The following is an 18,061-nucleotide window of genomic DNA, read 5'->3' on the forward strand; positions in this document are numbered from 1 at the left end:
ATTTTTATTTTTATTTTAATTGGAGTGTAATAAGTAAAATTTGAACTGCCAATAGCAATTCTCCTCATTTATCTCACAATGGATAAACCAAAATGAGTGAATCCAAACCTGAAAAGTTAAGTTGAAGTCTTGAACACTTCCCCATCTCGGCTTAGGTTGTTGAAAGATACTCATCCTAATTACAAGGTAGTATGGTTGATATATATAATTGTTAAGACCCAAACCAATGCTTCAAAAATATCTAGGCATCAAATAGAGTAGAAAATTTTAGTTTTAACTCAAGGATTGTAACATATACCCTCACGTTTCAAGGTCGACGCCCTCAAGTTGCCCCTTCCCAACTTGGCCTTCTTTCCAAGTACCAAGTACCTTTTACTCTTTTTATAAGTTGCGATCTTTTCAAGTACTAGATATCCCTTTCACTTTTTTCATAAATAGTAGTACCACCTTCCCAGATTAGGGCCTGTCCATATCATGGGGAGTTTTTTTTTTTTTTTTTTTTTCTTTCTTTCCTTCATAATCGCCTCCCCATGACTCAAACCATGGACCTCATATTATGGGAAGCCCCTTTCATGTCTCATATCACAGAAGAATCCATTTTTCTCTTTTTCTTTTTGAATTCCTTCCATATCTCATACTACAAAGGAGTCCCTTTTTTTTCCTTCATAATCTCCTCTCCATGACTTGAACCTTGGACCCTTGGACTCTTGGACGTGAATTTGACTTTGATACCAAATATTAAGACTCAAATCAATGCTCCAAAAATAATTAGACGTCAATGGAGCAGAAAATTTTATTCTTAACCTAAGGATTATAACAATAATCCTATCTCGCACGCCACATCACCGTACTATTTTGGGGAAAAAAGAAAAAAGTGATGCTCTGTGTGCCTAAACGACGATATATTTTGTCACACTGACCATAACATCAGCGGATGATTACAAGTGTTAAATTGACGACTCAGAAGCAAAAGAAAGAAAAACTCAAACTCAAAGAGAGAGAGAGAGAGATCTTCAATCCCGGTATGAATGGATTCCTCTTTGGCAGATCTGAGATTATTAGTTCCATCTTACGTTTTTTATGCATTAATTTCTCAATTACTGAATATTTATTTCCATTTAATTAATTGATTCCATTGGAGTTTAAGCTTCTGTGTTTTTCAAATTCAAATTCCAACCCCCAATTGTTTTATTAATTTCTTTTCCTATATTTTATTCATTTGTTCTTTATGCCTCAATAGTATAAATTATTTGAAAGAACAAATGAGAATGAAAATTTTGTGGATTTTTTGGGTTCTGTAACATAGCATGTAATAAGGGATCAATCCGAAGAAGTGGTTCAAATTAGTCATGGTTGAATTCAGTTGGAAAATCATAGGAGAAATAAGGGCTTTTGAGCCTTTTTTTTATTGAGGTCAGGAATCTGATGTTCAGTGTTTTTTAATTTAGTTTCTTTGTGGCAGAGATGGGTTCAAAGGTTTTCATTATTCATCACTTTACAATTTGAGGATTTCTTTGTTGATGGGAGTGGATTTGTATGAAATTTCTATTGAGTACTGTGTTCGCCCTTGGGGTGGTGTAGTTTGTCATCCTGTTTTTGTTGATTATGTCAACCAGCCTTCAAATTTAATACAATTTAATTATAAGAAATAATTTAAGTGGGTTTTTATATTGTAGACCGATGATAGACGAGATGGGGACTAGTGGGGAGGATACGAAAGAGAGAATCAAAAGTGAGTATATGAGGGAATTAGGAGTGGTCACAAGTCTACAAGGCAATTTGGATGGTTTGATCATGCGAAGAAAATGCACTAGTGAGTAGTGCAATATTGGACATTGAAGGCTTTATAAAGAAGGGTTTCGGATGTCGGGTGGAGAATTTGTTTGGTGGCATATATTACAAGATAGAGGAGATTTGGGTTCTCGCATAAAATCGAAGATTAGAACCAGATTTTTAAAAAAATAAAAAATTGGGCATGATTATTTTAGTTAGTTGGGATTAGGCTTGAATAGTGTCGGTGGTTTATTATATTATTTTGAGTTTGGATGTTTTTAATTTTACTATTGGAACATTTATTTGGATAAGATTTGATGTCATATGCTATATAATAGAGTAGATTGAGCTTTGGATAAAATTGAATGAGAGAACATGAATTTTTATTTTTTTGATTTGTGAGCATGATTCTTTTAGGTAGTTGAGATGAGATTTGGATGATGTTGGTGGTTTATTCTATTATTATTATTTTTGACTCTGGATATTCTGAATTTTACTACTGGAACATTTATTTCGATAAGGTTTGAGGGTATATGACTTCATAATAGAGGAGATTTGGGTTTGTATAAAATCAAATGTTAGAACATGATTTATTATTTATTATTATTATTATTATTATTATTAAAAAAAAATTAATGATTGGTGGGCATGATTTTTTTAGTTAGTTGGGATTAGGCTTAGATGATGTTGGTGGCTTATGCTATTCTTTTGATTCTAGAATCTAAATATTCTAAATTTAGCTATTGGAACATTCTCTTGACATTTGAGGGCCACATCTTTTGATTATAGCATTAACATGATTACAAGTAATGGTAACTTTAGAATATTATACATCTGAAAGTAGAGTGGATCCAGGCAGTCAGCTTGGCCTGGCCTTACAAACTTTGGCTGTATACCATGTTGAAGCTCGGCTAGGCTTTATTTTTCCTAACTTAAAGTAAAGCTTGTTTATTGTAGTAGGTTAGCTTTTTAGGAAGGATTAAAATGCCATCCAAATGGAGGAAATCTTGTTTATTTATCTTGTTTTCAACCATCTCACCTTGATTTTTAGGGGTGGTTTATGTTTTTAGTAATTTATTTATTTTGCAGCTTCAAGTCCAAATCAATATTGTGTTTCATAGTTCATGCTGGATCCTTGGATCTCAAGCTGTGATTGGTGTTGAGTAGAGAATGGATTTAGAATCCACCGATTCATCATCTTCAACTCCTCGTAAAGCTCCTGATGTTCAACCTTCTGCTGCTTCTGGACAAGATATCTCTGCAAGTGATGCATCATCAATGCTATCTGCATCTGGCATATCATCATGGGCAAAAAGTCTCAAAATTCCACAGCCCTTTGCACAAGAGGGCTCACCAACTGGAAATGCTGGGAAGTCTACCTTTGCACGTTTTACTAATGGGCTTGGCTTGCGATTGTCTCCAAAAGCTCCTATGTTAGATGAGAGTGCTGAGGGTACCTCAACAACTGCACAACCTGGCGTTCTTGGTTCATTAACAAAAGGGTTTGTTGATTCATCTAGGAGTGCAGTGAAGGCTGTGCAGGTCAAGGCTCGACACATGGTCTCTCAAAATAAACGTAGATACCAGGTAGATTACTAGTGTTTCTTTCTTCTTTTTTTTTTTTCTTTCCGTTTTCTCTTATTATCTTTTAAGTCATATTAAAAATTATGATCAAGGGGTGATTTCTAGCTTCATCTTCCAATGAATTGCTTTCTCAAAGTTTCTTTTTATATACTTGGCAGCTGAAATAAAACTTGGTTACTATTAGAAGCTTTACATTGAATTTCCACCTAAAAAAGAGCAATAAATTAAAGTCATATGAGGATCTTATTTACCTTATCAGAAGATTGGCCGCACTCACCACATACACAATTACACCCAAGGTTGCTCGTCTTGAGGCATTGATATAATCAGGGGAAAAAACCAAGACAAACCTTGATACAATACCAAAAATTGAGGCATTAGAAATTTTGAAACATTGAGGTAGCTGAGTTCTAAGGAACGAAGGGTTTGCAAGAGAGGAGGCATCTCATGTCATTCTTTGGGTTGACTCCTTCCAAGCTGCAAATTTCCCAAGCGGCACACATAAAAAAACTGCATTTATTGGATATATAATGTTAAAAAGATGTTTCGAGTCATGAAATGAACCTACCACCATTTATTTTAAGTACGTCAAACTATTTCATGTTTATTTGCATTGGTAGACATTGATTTGCTGAGAATACACTAAGCTAGATCTAGTTGGTTGAATTCACGAATCAGGCTGACCTTTCGATTAAAGGTCAATGAAAGGGTAGTTCAACCATCAAGGGATTTGAAGGCTTGAAATAAATTTTCATAGGCATGTTGAGAAGCTTGTCATAATTTAATATAGTAGCCCTTAATAATGTAGGACAATACCTGTGATTCCAAATTGCAGCGAGACAACTTGCTTTGATATAAAATATGATGTAAGTCAACCTTGGGTTTAATGATGGTGAGTTGAAAAAAGGAAGGGATTAAATAGGGTCGATTAAAAAGGTTTAGGGTGATGAATTTTAAGGTTTGAAAAGGGGATTCAAGATGCTTTATAGTGTAATAGGAATTTTTAACCAATTATGGACTTGAAGATTAAAGTTATGGAGCTTCTTTTGGTGCCTTTAAGTGTAGTAGGAACTTTGGTTTTGCAGAGGAAATAGAAGAGGATAGATGTGAATAATTAAATTAAGTATCACCACTTGTGCCTACATTATGGATCATCACACGAAACATATGCCTAAAACAACACAATCATTTTCTATCATAAAACATTTGGAGATTACATCAGTTTAAGGAGGCCCTAGATGACCCCCATTTATGTCCATAAGCAAATCACCTTGTAAAGCAAGTAAAGCTCTTAAGTCTTAACAACGAAATAAATTGAAACCTTGGATTAAAAGATTCGAACTTTGTAATTTACTAAAAGTAGTAAAATGAGAATTTATTATATATAGTAAATTCATGATTTACTAAAATAAGGAATTTGAAAATTAATATAAATAGTAAAACATAATTTACCAACACTAAAATGATCTACACAATGATGCATAACGGATCACACGATTGTTCTGAATTTGGCCTTGTTGGACTGTGTAGCGGGCTCTAGAATGGGTTGGACCATGGGCTAAACAATTCTCTACATTTATTATTATTAGGAGTAATAAGTTATTATTATTAGGAGTAGTATCTGATAAATTTGGGGGTCCAACTCAAAACCAATTGGCTATGAGTGGAGAGGCCCAGAAATTTATAAGGAAAGAGACAAGGCAATGTGTGTCCAATGTGGGACTAAGCTCAACACGCCCCCGCGCGTGTGGGCCGCATGTGGAGATATGAGTTAGGTGACATGGAGGAGAGAAATGCCCACTCTGATACCATGAAAAATTTGGGAGTCCAACTCAAAACCAATTGGCTATGAGTGGAGGCCCAGGAACTTATAAGGAGAGAGACAAGGCAATGTGTGTCTGATGTGGGACTAAACTCAACAATAACGTCTTTTTCTTCGTTTTGTTATTTGGTTATGATATATAATATATTGTGCAGCTAGGGTTGGAGTCAATTTTGACTCATTCCATGTTTCTCTTATCTCTTCTTCTTAAATTCTTAATCTTCATGGTATCTCCTAAAGTACCTCATTGGGTAGTATTGCAGTGTATTTTCAAGTACTGCAAGGGTTCCCCATGACGTGGTTTGTTATACAATTCAAATGGTCATACTTGCATTAAAGGGTATACAGATGCAGATTGGGCAAATTCTCTTTTAGATAGGAGATCCACCATAGGGTATTGTACATTCTTAGGTGGTAATTTTGTGACGTCAAAAGCAAGAAACAAACAGTTGTTGCCAGGTCTAGTATCGAGTCTGAGTATGTCACATACGTCTTGTGAGCTAACCTGGTTGAGACACTTTCTTTAAGAGATAGGCTTTACTGTAGAAATACCTATGAGTCTCTTTTGTGATAAGCAGACAGCCATACACAGCTTCTAATCTTGTGTTTCATGAGAGGACAAAGCATATTGAAGATGATTGTCGTTGTGTTCGTGACAAACTCCTGAATGGTGAAACTGCTACTCCCTATGTGAAGTTTGAAGATCAACTTGCTAATTTGTTTACCATGTCATTGGGTTGTAGTACGGTGGATTATATTTGTAACAAACTGGGATTATATGATATACATTCTCCATCTTGAAGGGGAGTGTTAGGAGTAATAAGTTATTATTAGTAGGGGTAATATCGTCTTTTTCTTCCTTTTGTTATTTAGTTATGATATATAATAGATGGTGCTGGTAGGGTTGGAGTCAATTTTGACTCCTCCCACATTTCTCTATTCTCTTCTGTTATTCTTCTTTTCAAACTCTTAATCTATAATTATTGTTATTATTTTATGAATTTTTGACTTGACTACGAGATCCAAAACACCCCAGAAAATTCTGATTTTCATCTTATATTTATGCGCAAATCTCCCATCTTGCTAAACTATCATACCTTTTTCTGTAGCAAAAGATACGAGATAAAGAGTGATGATCCCGTATTGTAGGGAGTTGTATATTTACCCGACTCCAAGTCTCTTTTATACATCACATGGCATATTCTTTTGGTTTTTCATGTACGTTTGAATACTGACAGTTCTCCTTGGTGGATTTACACTGAAAATAAGTTTAATTTGTAGTTTTTAGTCGTTCAGATCTAGCATTTTTAATTATGGGCTTGAAAGCAACAAACAGACTTACCTCATGAATGCATAAGAGGGTGGGCAAAACATTCTTGGTTCAGTGGTCCATTCATATCCACATGAAAAGTGTTGTATTTAAACTTGAGTAATATGTTACACAACTCCTAAATCTGTAGGAAATAATCTAAAGAGAGAAAGAAACCAACCACCTTCTGCACAAAAACAAGCCTCTGGACTTTGGAATAAAGAATCTTCTTCATATACAGATTTGTAATTGGTAATGTGGTATCGTGTGCAAGATTTGAGTAGAGCATAGTGGTAGGTTGATAAAGAATCAAACATGAGCTGAGTTTTTCTTTTTGGTTCCAAGACTAATCTCGATAGCTTACCGTTCAACCTAAAATTGTTTTTTACTTTTTTGTTCTTTCTAAATCTTGAAACTTACCGAAATTTTCTTATGTTCTGTATTTCCATTATGTTTTGTTTCGATCTTCACATATACTGAGGCATCTCGTCTGAAACATTATGATATTTGAACCATAGACCATGGTTCATAATTTCTTATCTTCTTGGAAAGTTTTATTCAAGATGTCTTGACCTCAGTGTTAGCTGGAACTGGACATTGGATGAATGTCCATTGGAAGATAGTGATTGTCCAAGCTATACTACTGATTTTGCAATTTTTTTGCTTCTACTTTATATGTTGTCTTTTATCATGAGATTTCCTCGTTAATTTATGGATCAGTCTATAACTATGGTTTTGAATCCCTCTTCTAGGAAGGAGGATTTGATTTGGATATGACATACATCACTGAGAATATTATAGCCATGGGTTTTCCTGCTGGTGATATGAGCTCTGGCTTTTTTGGATATATGGAGGTAAAAATATATTTCACTTAAAAGTTCAATGGTCTGAGTTCGGTAATATCACCTTTATTCAGACCATCTAGAAAATCTTATGCAGGGGTTATACAGAAATCACATGGAAGAAGTGATCAAGTTTTTTGAAACTCATCACAAGGTAACGATATGATCATTGCTTATTTCGGGCATGGGGCAAATATCAAAATAATACTATCTGGTTTCAAAAGTTTCGGATTAGAGTCGTGACTTCTGTCTAGGATATTTTTCTAAATTTGCTGCTTGGAAAGATTTTTTATTTTTATTTTTATTTTTTTCAATTCTCTTTTTATCTATTCTTGCCATGGATTGTGGTATTAAATTTCTATATATTTCCATGACATATACCAAATTATGTCCATTTACACCTGACCCAAGCGAAAATTGAATTGACAGTTTCTTTTTTCATATATTTTGGTGAATCACTTTTCATTTTGCAAATTTTTTCTGTGGAATGTAAATTTTGACTGAAATAATCTAATTTCAGGTATAAAATATGACATTTTTGGAAATTTTCATTAATGGAAATAAATTCCGATCCGTTAGGAATTTCATTATCATCTTATATTAATGTATTAGCATATTTAAATACAATTATCCTTGCTTGAACTAGCAGGATCTATTAGTAGTTTATTCATACATATTTAAAAGATAGAAACATGTATAATAATGTGTAAACATAGTACTTAATAGTCGGTTTTTTTAAGCAAGTGTTTTACATATTATCGTGTATGTAGTTGACACGATTATTTTCATTTCTGTGTATGCTCTCAGATACCTGTATTAGTGTATAAAAACTTTATTGATCTTTTATGTCAGCATTCCATGCAGTTGTTTATTGTATTTTGATGACTTATAAATATATTTTTGTTATTGTTTCATTCTTTCATACAATTTCAATGAAATTTTCCTCAATATTATCTCATCATTTCCATGAATATTTCGTTTATCTCAGCATTTCCACATTGACCGTATATTTCTTCCATGTTCAGGCTGACCAAAATAGACACTGAAACCCAAATTTAATACCTTACCAAGGATAAACTATGCATTTTCAGGTAAAAAATATTGTCAACTTTAGGGGGGGCAACTTGGGCCTGTTGGGTTGGGTTGAAGGCCAGCTCGAACCAACCAGGCTTCCAACTATTCAACTCAAGTTCAATCCAACCTGAGGTTGGGACTGAATTTCTTAGCCCAAGCCCAACCCAAGCTGCACACCAAGCACCACTCAGATTAGGTCAGGTTAGTCATTTTTAACAAAAGAAAAAAAAAAAAAAGGCAGAGAAACTGAAAGGAGGAGACAACTTGTCCATTGGGCCTGCACAAGTTTTTTATGTTGGTATACCAGACCAAACAGTTGAGAAAAGATTGGGAAATTTAATTCTTGTGTGTGTGTAATTCTTTTCTAGATGATTTTCTGGTAAGTATATTAAATATTAAATTTTCTAAATAATGAAAATGGATAAATATTTTTATGCAGAAGATTGACAACTATTCTATGCAATATATATAGATGGGGAGTACTGTTTCTAGTGCTTGTTTAGGAGGGTACACTGCTCGATTTCTCCACCTTTGGGTATTCTTTAAGTCCATGTAACAATTTTAGCCCACGAATAGTTTCCTATTTTATGAAAGCTATTGCTTACTGTTCATGATTTGCTTCTAGCTGATGGTAGTAGACTATTCTGATTCCTCAATATAATGTTAGTTCTCATCAATTTTTTTTTTTCTTTCTTTAAATGCTGTCAATTTACATGCTAAACTAACTTTGAAATATGTAGGGAAAATACAAAGTATACAATCTCTGTTCAGAGAGGCTGTATGACGCATCACTATTTGAGGGAAAGGTGTGTTGTTTATTCTTTACACATTTTATTCTTCTCATGTTACCAATATCACACCCTTAAAGTGCAGTTATTATGGTCGATGGGAAATATTTCAATTAATTCAACATGCTAAGGAAGAACTGTTAGTTGTCTTATTTTTTTTCTCTGATGTTATTATCTGATGAGATAGTGATTGGAGTAATCTATGAGTTTTCTCCTGTGGTTCTGATTTCTTTGCGTCTTATAAAGCTGTCCTTTTTCCTTTTTTAATTAAAGTTAAGATTGTGTGAGGGTTACTGCAATTTCATTTTCATCGCATTTAGTAAAAATAATTAGTTTTGTTATTAAATGTTTGTAATGGAAGATCTTTCCCTCTGTGTACAATGAGCGGAGGAAAATGATATTGTGTAGCTGATAATAATTAATTTGGCTTCACTAGGTTTCCCCAACCAATTGCTTCTCATTGGGTGGTTTTGATCTTTCTTGATTTAAACTGTTTTCTTTGGGACTGCTTCTCCCCCTCATTTATACCTTATTATTTCAAATAAAATTTTCACCATCGATAAAAAAAAAAGGAAGAAAACACCAATTTGGGGTTGTGTTGGTCCCCTTGAATTGTTGTTTGATGTCTGCTCCAAGGTGGTCCTAAAGGCTTCCTTTATTTTGTGCCTATACGCTGAAGTAACTAAGAACAATGAAACTGTTTAAACTGAGTGAAGCATTGTAGCCATTAGCCAATGACGCTCAACCCCATTAAAAAATCTATGGGCTCTTAAGTATTGAAATGATTCTTGTGCAAACCTCAAAAGTCATAATGTTCCTTCCCCAACCTGCCAAAATAGTTGTCATAGCATGGAAAAACTGTTTATTTGATCTTGGGAAAAAATGAACAGATTACAGCATTTGTATCCTATGCATAGTCTGTGGAATCTGAGAGAAATTTGACACCTTAATCTTATTGAGACCGCTCTAGTGGCTGATTAAATTATTGCAGAAGTTGCTTTGCTATCTTCCACAGTTTTATAATATATGATTTGCCTTCCTCATTTCCAGGTTGCATGTTTCCCATTTGATGACCATAACTGCCCTCCGATTCAACTCATAATATCATTTTGTCAAAGTGCGTACTCGTGGTTGAAGGATGACATTGAGAATGTGGTTGTTGTTCACTGTAAATCTGGCATGGCAAGGACGGGGTTGATGATTTCTGGCCTTCTTCTGTTCCTGAAGGTGAGGTGGTGACCAGCCCATGAAAACTTAGGGGTGAAGTTCATTAGTGTTCCATGCAATATTACTTTCAATAAATATGTTCTGTTTTGTGGCTAATAATATTACTCTCTTTTTTTCATCTATGAGCAGTTCTTCCCAACAGCAGAGGAGTCAATCGACTACTACAACCAGAAAAGATGTTTAGATGGGAAGGGGCTAGTTCTTCCAAGTCAGATTGTTAGTCTATTTCTGTACATAATAATGATCTCTTTTGAAAGGATTCATTTCTTAAACTTATGTTTGATTTTTGATTTTTTGGCTTTTAGAGATATGTCAAATATTTTGAGCGCATCTTAACACACTGCAATGGAGAAAATCAGCCTGGACGCAGGTATATCTCTGGTTATTTATCTTCCAAGGTACCTGATATTTTAACCTTTTAAAACTCTTACATTGTTTTTTTTGGCAGGTGCATGCTCAGAGGATTTCGGCTTCACAGATGCCCTTTTTGGATTAGGCCCTCCATTATTGTCTCCGATCATAATGGTACGCTTTCACATCTGTTGGCCTGTTTCCGTTTTCGTTTTCGTTTTCGTTTTCTTCCTTCCAATGCTTAATGATAGTTCATACTTTTTGAATGATTAGATTAGGGTTTAGAATAGAAGAGAGAGAATGGAGAAAGATAGAGGAGTCGAACTTGACTCCGACCCTTGAGATCGTGGCATATATATTAATGAATGATAATGAAAATTACATATATACCCCTCATTCATTATTTGTAACATCTTACACTTCCCCTCAAGGTAGAGAATAGATATCATATAATCCCAGCTTTTTACAAATATGTCACTCTATCATATCCCAATGACTTAGTAAATGAGTTTACCAATTGATCTTCAGATTTAACATATGATGTAGCAATTTCACTTCCAAGAATCTTTTCACGAATAAAATAGCAATCAACTTCAATATGCTTCTTCCTCTCATGAAACATAGAATTAGAAGTAATATATATGGCTGCCTGGTTATCACATAGAAGACTCATGGGTCTCTATTGTGAAACCTATCTTCTAAAGAAATGTCTCAACCAAATAAGCTCACAAGAAGTATGAAATATAGCTCTATACTCAGCTTCTGCGCTCTACTTAACCACCACTGTACAATAGCCTGTGGTGGACCTTCTATTTAAGGGAAAATCAAGTCAATCTGCATCAATGTATCGATCTATACAAGTATGACCATTAGACTTATACACGAAGTCACGTCCAGGAAATCCCTTCACATGTCTAATAATGTGGAACACCCAGTGAGGCATTGTAGATGCCTCCATAAATTGACTCACTATGTTAACAACATGTGATATATCTGGTCTCGTGATGGTGAAATAATTTAATTTCCCAACTAGTCTTTTGTACCTACTTGGATTATCAAACACTTCTCCTTGATTAGTGGTAAGTTTCAACTTTGGATCCATAGGAGTGTTCATGGGTTTGGACCCAAGTAATCTCGTCTCTTCTAACAAGTTTAAAACATACTTCCTTTGAGAGATGCTAATACCACTAGTTGAGAGAGTCACCTTGATACTAAGGAAATATGTCAACTTTCCCAAGTCCTTGGAATGGAACTGCAATTGTAGACACAAATTCAGTTTTTGAATCCTATCAGCATCACTACTATCAGCACAATATCATCTATATGTATACTACAAGTAGAATATACACATGCTTAGTTTTCAGATGTAAGACTGATTGATTTATCCGATATCTCGTCATCTCAAAGGCAATAACTGCATTGCTAAATTTTTAAAGCCAAGCTCTCGAATATTGTTTCATAGCATAGAGTGTCTTCCTGGATTTGCACACTCTACCAGTTTCCCCCTGAGCAACAAACTTAGGTGGTTGCTCCATATACATCTCTTCGTGCAAATCATCATGGGGAAGGCATTCTTAACATCAAATTGATAAATAGGTCACTCAGACAAAGCAGTTAAGGAAATAAGAACTTGAACAGAAGTAATTTTAACTACTGGAGAGAATATCTCAGCATAGTCAATCCCCATAGGTCTGAGTATAGCCTTTAGCAACAAGCCGAGCATTGAGTTTGTCAACACAATAGTACCATCAAGATTAAACTTCGCAACATAAACCCATCTGAACCCCACGATATGCTTTCAGGAGGAAGGGGAACAAGAGACCATGTATCATTGTGATGAAATGCATCCATTTCTTCCACCATTGCATTTCTCCACCTTGAGTGAGACAAGGTAATCATGAAGAGTCTTAGGACTAAAAATGGAAGATGCAAACGATATAAACTAAGATAATGGAGAAGACAATCAATCATATGACATAAAATTAAAAATAGGATGATTTGTAACACACTATTGAGTACCCTTACGAAGAGAATTAGGTAACTCACCCTACAATGGATTTGAAACCACCACTGAAGCTGGAGGAGAAGTTGGCATGGATTGCGTAATTATATCCGCAGATAATGAAGAGATTGATGTCGTTATTGCAGCAATGGATCTCCTGTGATATACGTAAAGAGGTGGGCCAATACCAGAAATAGGAACAAAAATAATGACATGAATAGGTAAAGGAACATAATTAACATCAGGATCAACAGTGGATACAACAGAAAAATACAAGATTAGATTCAAAGAATGTAACATCTGCACAAACAAAGTGTCTGCATAATATTGGACTATAACATTTATAACCCTTTTTCGTACGAGAATAACTGATAAATACACATTTCAAAGTCTTTAGATCTAACTTATCATGTCTTGGTCCCTCAAGATGGAAAGACACAACCAAAGACACAAGGAGGAAGGTGAGATTTACCTACCAGAACATGAGTAGACATCGGTTGATGAGATAGCACACAGTAAGGAAAACATCACTCCACTAAATCTTGGGAACTTTCATTTGAAATAGCAAGACATGAGCAACCTCTAGAAGATGGTGATTCTTACGTTCAGCTGTATGTCATAGTTCAACAATAGGACCAAATATACTTTATGGAGCTGAATGTTAGGCTGCCAAGAAACACATGTTATAATGAGCTTAATAGAGATGAATAAGTGCTAAAACTAGGAAAGAAAAAATCAGAAAAGAAAATATTCGGAGAAATTTAAGTATAATTCAAATAAGAGATAAATTAGAGAAAATTGCTTGAGATAGTTGGGGCACGTGCAAAGAATAAAAAATATGAGTATCCTTGAAAAGGGGTGCTTTGGTGCAAGTCAAGGCTCTAAAAGAACAAAGAGAAACCAAATAAGACATAAATGAAGGTATTCCTTAAGATATAAAGAAACATGTCTTGACTAAATAATGGTTTAGGATGTATAGAGTTGAATGGCGAAGTAGGATTCATGTTGCTTAACCCCAATAATTGGGATGGGGTGTAGATGTTGATTTTGATGAAACAACACCTTAAATTATTTGTTAGTTACATTTGAGTTTGAAGATATCTTTGGTACCTTTCGGGTGAGACTATCCACGTTCACACACACCACCCCCTCTGAAAGTCCTATGTGCAACTGGTTGAGTTGAGGGTCAACTGGACCTTGGAGGGTGGCCCCAAGGAAAATATTGTTTCGTGGGGTTTCAAATACTTGACCTACCCTTCCTAAGGAGCTTATCAAGGCTCAACTTGCCACTAGGCCAACCCCTTGGGATTGACATCTTTGGTGCCTGATCTTCCAAAAAAAATCTTGGATGCTACTTTAGCTCCTTTCATTCTTGAATTCTAATTGTTCAATGTCATCATCAAGGCTTTAAACATACACTAATAACTAGCTCCTGCTATTTCCTCTTTTTTTTCCTTCAAAAGAGAATATGTAATAAGATGTTTTTCTTGATAAACAGGAGTTCTTTTCTCTTCAAAAAAGCATCCAAGAACTAAAGATTTATCGGTAGATCTTCCAACTTAAATTTATTTATTTCATTATTAGTTTATTTGTTTTGTTGCAACATGCTTCATATTGTTATTGCCATACTTAGTCATTTTATGATTCCATTAATAGTTATTTTGTAATTCCATTAATATCCTTATAGTTTTGGCTTTTTGGAATTGCCTATTTAAGCTTTCGTCAAGTCAATAATGTTACCAATTTTTTGTCGTGTCCTCCCAAATACCACTTTGAGACCCGCAACCACTTGTACTTACCAACAATGGCCTAAATCATGACGCATTCTAGATGGGCCAGAGTTTGCTGTGGTGGATCTACAAGACCCCTTTTCTTGACTGAATTGCTAATAGCTTGGGGAAACCCCATTCCTACAAGCTGACCCGGCAAAAGGTGGTTGTTCCTTTTTACTCCCTCACTTTTCCAAACCACACTCTCCTGGTTATTCACAGAACATATGCAGCGATTTATCGGGTCTTTCATATTGATTGCATGTTGGTGTATCCCTTCAATAGGCTTGTTAATATAGTCCTTTTGTTCCCATAGTTCCCCAGTACAGTCTGCTTAGATGTCCTCGGGTGTATTTTTTATAGATAACAAGTTATGATTTACCCTGGTCAATTGCCCCTTGGGCAAAGCCCAGACCCCGTATTGCTTCAGACCACCCCTGCCCCCCCCCCCTTTTTTTTAAGGTGTTGGGAGTGAAAGGACGTGGGGGGTTGGGTGGTTTTTTTTTTTTGTTGGGATGGGGGAGGGTAATCCTGAAACAATTAAAAAAAAAAAATGCTCGGCCGATTTAATCTCAATCTTGATGATCCCTGAAACAATGGCCTTTCCGGGAAACAACTTGCCTGACATAGTCATGCTTTGTACGAGCCTGGTACATTGGGATCCACAAGGCCACATGAGCTAGAAATACATATACCATGGCAAACCAAGTCCTAAGTTAGAAGTCCCTGGTTCAAGCTTGAAAGAAGTCGACCCAGTGCTCCATTTGACGTAGTTGAAGACTGTTCTGCATTCAGTCTAACCATGGATGGTTCTTTTTTCCTCTTTCAAATGGCTCAGCCACTTACATTTCACATCTACTAATGGTTTACATCCTGTTGTGTGAACGACTCTTTTAACTTTTTCTGAAATCTTTAATACACCTATTTAGTCATCATTTTCATCTCTCCCATAGAAGCTTTGATTGATTGGATTTGAAGGAATTGGAAAGAACTCTATGCTATCCATTTGTAAACCCAGAAGCTGCACATTATTTGATTGCTGAAAAGTATTTTCTTGAGCATAGTCATTTCCAACATGTCTTTGTGATAGTTAAAATGAACCTTACGAAATATTTCATTTTTGACAAATGTGACCTCTTGGAGTGCATAATGGGGTTTTCACATTTTCTCTTTCTGCAGCCGGAAGAGTTTTGGTTCAGTGCACCAAAGAAAGGGATCATGGTCTTTGCTCTACCTGGAGAACCAGGACTAACTGAGTTGGCTGGCGACTTCAAAATCCATTTTCGTGATCCCGAAGGAGATTTCTACTGGTCTGTAAACTGTCTTTTTTTTTTTATTGGTTGTGTTCCTTGGCATCCATCCATCGAGATTTATTGGTGAAAAGGATGTTTTGAAAAAAACTTAAAAAGGTAATTTGCAAAACAATATATAATTTGGATCTAGGCGGTTATATGGATGGAACCGTATCTGCCCGGATCAGACTTGGATAATGGGACATCAAACCATATTCGACCCATTTTATGCCCTAACTCGCATCCATCAAGATTTTTTGGTGGGATGTTATCCTTATTCATGGAGAAACTGACTTCATCTTTTCATTTATTAATTTATTAATTTTTGTACACCATTTTTCGACCATTGTCAGAAGAGATTTAGTTGTTATATAGTTTCAACTTTACCAATTCATAACTCACTAATCATCGGGAAGTCTCCATTTATTTACTTTTTTTTTTTTTTTTCCTTAATTCCACGAGTGATCTTCTAATAAAGACCACACCTCTATCATATCCCTGTTAATCACTCCAGCAATGAATTTCGATTACCCGATATTGTTTTGTTTCTGATTAGGATCCAAGTTTGTTAATGTTATGTGGTCTGTTCTTGGTTAACTACTTTTCAGATTTTCTTGGAACTACCAATTGCCTTAATTTCTTTTACTAAATTGTTTATTTTCCCTTTTCAGTTGGTTAAATACAACAATGATGGAAAATAGAAAAATCTTGAACACATTTGATCTTGACGGATTTGATAAGGTAAAGAATACAAGCTTTGTGTGACGATTCACGGAAAAACGAAACAAAGAGTACTTATGAATTTACCATATTCTTTTCCATCTCTCTCTCTCTCGCTCCTCATTTCTACTTTTCCGTTCTCGGTACTTGTTTTCCTATGACTTCAAATTATATGATGTGGATTGCATGGTGCAGAGAAAATTGCCTTCACCAGGATTCATGGTTGAGGTTGTGCTGATTGACAATGATGGCACCGTTCCTACACATCTCACAACAGAATCTGCCAGTAAGAACCCACATGAAAGTTCCAGTGCTAGTCCTGACACAGTTGATGGGGCTCCACAGATTCCCAACCCAAGTAGAGACTCTGGAATCAGCGATAAAGATGATGTGTTTTCGGATAGTGAGGCTGAAGAAAGTGGGTCTTCAAAGAGCAGACAATCTCGAGCAGTTTCCAGTGCAGGACCAGCTTCTACTGCGACCATACCAGAGGAAATTGTGGCTGTAACACGTGGGACCAAACAGGTTTCTCTTACAAGTGAGGTAGTTGCACAGATTCCTGTTTCGAGTGAATTGAAAAGTAATTGGGTTGGAGGTACTGAGGTCCCGAAGTTGGAACCAGTGTGGGTAAGCGATTTCAAGCCGATTGCTGCTGATGCTTCTGTTTTTACCTTTGGTGATGAGGATGACTCTGATGGTGACTGAAGTGGGGTAGATTGATGGCTGAGATTGTTCGTGTACATAGTGATCTGTAAAGAGTGATTGATGGTTGAGATTGTTTGTGTATATAGTGATCTGTAAGGAGTTGAATATTGCATCCCTTGTGAACTGGTGGTGACTTCTAATGAATTCTTGCTTCAAAATTTAATGAAATTGTGCTAAGCACTACTCTCAGCTTCCATTAGTTTAAATTGCACAAAACGCTACTCCTAGCTTGCATAATGTGAGCAAGGACTGTCAATGGATTGGATTGCGATCGATTTGGTACCAATGCAATAAAGATTGGATCAGATCTGGGACTTATCCAATAAGTATCGGATCGGACCCTTATCAGATCTCAATATTTATATCCAGATCGGATTGGATCAAACCGGATTTTATATACAAAATCTAAATAAACTTTATATATCTCAATAAATATATAATATAGTTTATATACGTTCTAACATCTTATCGGATCAGGACATGATTGATCTATATCTGTTCCAATAAAATATCGGATCTAAAGTTTATCAGATCTAGACTCGAAGTTCTCAGATTGGAATGAAAAGGGTTTCGGTCTGATTCGATCCATTGGAGAGAGACTGGAAGGAGAGAGAAGAAGAAGAATGATGAAAAATAACAAGTGGATGCACAAATTAATTCAAATATATTATTTTTATTTGAATTGGCAGAAAGAGAATTTAGAGATCACTAATGCTGGAGTGACACAAACAGGGACACGGGTGACACAAATGACATGGTGGCGCAAACATAATCATAAATGCTTTTTACTCGTATCTTGTGGA

General features: G+C 35.6%; 1 protein-coding gene and 1 long non-coding RNA gene across 2 annotated transcripts; one reads left to right on the plus strand and one right to left on the minus strand.

Moving 5' to 3' along the window:
• Window positions 1-737: 737 nt before the first annotated feature.
• LOC147403819 (phosphatidylinositol 3,4,5-trisphosphate 3-phosphatase and protein-tyrosine-phosphatase PTEN2A-like) lies at window positions 738-17,447 on the plus strand. The gene is made up of 13 exons (XM_086439562.1): window positions 738-1,022; window positions 2,863-3,360; window positions 7,241-7,342; window positions 7,428-7,484; window positions 9,145-9,210; window positions 10,243-10,419; window positions 10,549-10,635; window positions 10,725-10,789; window positions 10,868-10,944; window positions 14,271-14,317; window positions 15,721-15,851; window positions 16,505-16,574; window positions 16,749-17,447. The coding sequence occupies exons 2-13, from the start codon at window positions 2,944-2,946 to the stop codon at window positions 17,256-17,258; spliced, it is 1,806 nt and encodes a 601-aa protein (XP_086295688.1). The 5' UTR covers window positions 738-1,022; window positions 2,863-2,943; the 3' UTR covers window positions 17,259-17,447.
• Window positions 12,474-13,548, minus strand: LOC147403820 (uncharacterized). The gene is made up of 3 exons (XR_015177609.1): window positions 13,249-13,548; window positions 12,817-12,929; window positions 12,474-12,646 (listed from the first exon to the last, which is right to left on the minus strand). It is a non-coding gene; the product is annotated as an uncharacterized LOC147403820 (long non-coding RNA).
• Window positions 17,448-18,061: the final 614 nt, after the last annotated feature.

This window comes from Akebia trifoliata, chromosome 4 (assembly GCF_017979445.1).
Source record: "Akebia trifoliata isolate Shusen 1 chromosome 4, ASM1797944v1, whole genome shotgun sequence".
In the NCBI taxonomy this organism is placed as follows: domain Eukaryota; kingdom Viridiplantae; phylum Streptophyta; class Magnoliopsida; order Ranunculales; family Lardizabalaceae; genus Akebia; species Akebia trifoliata.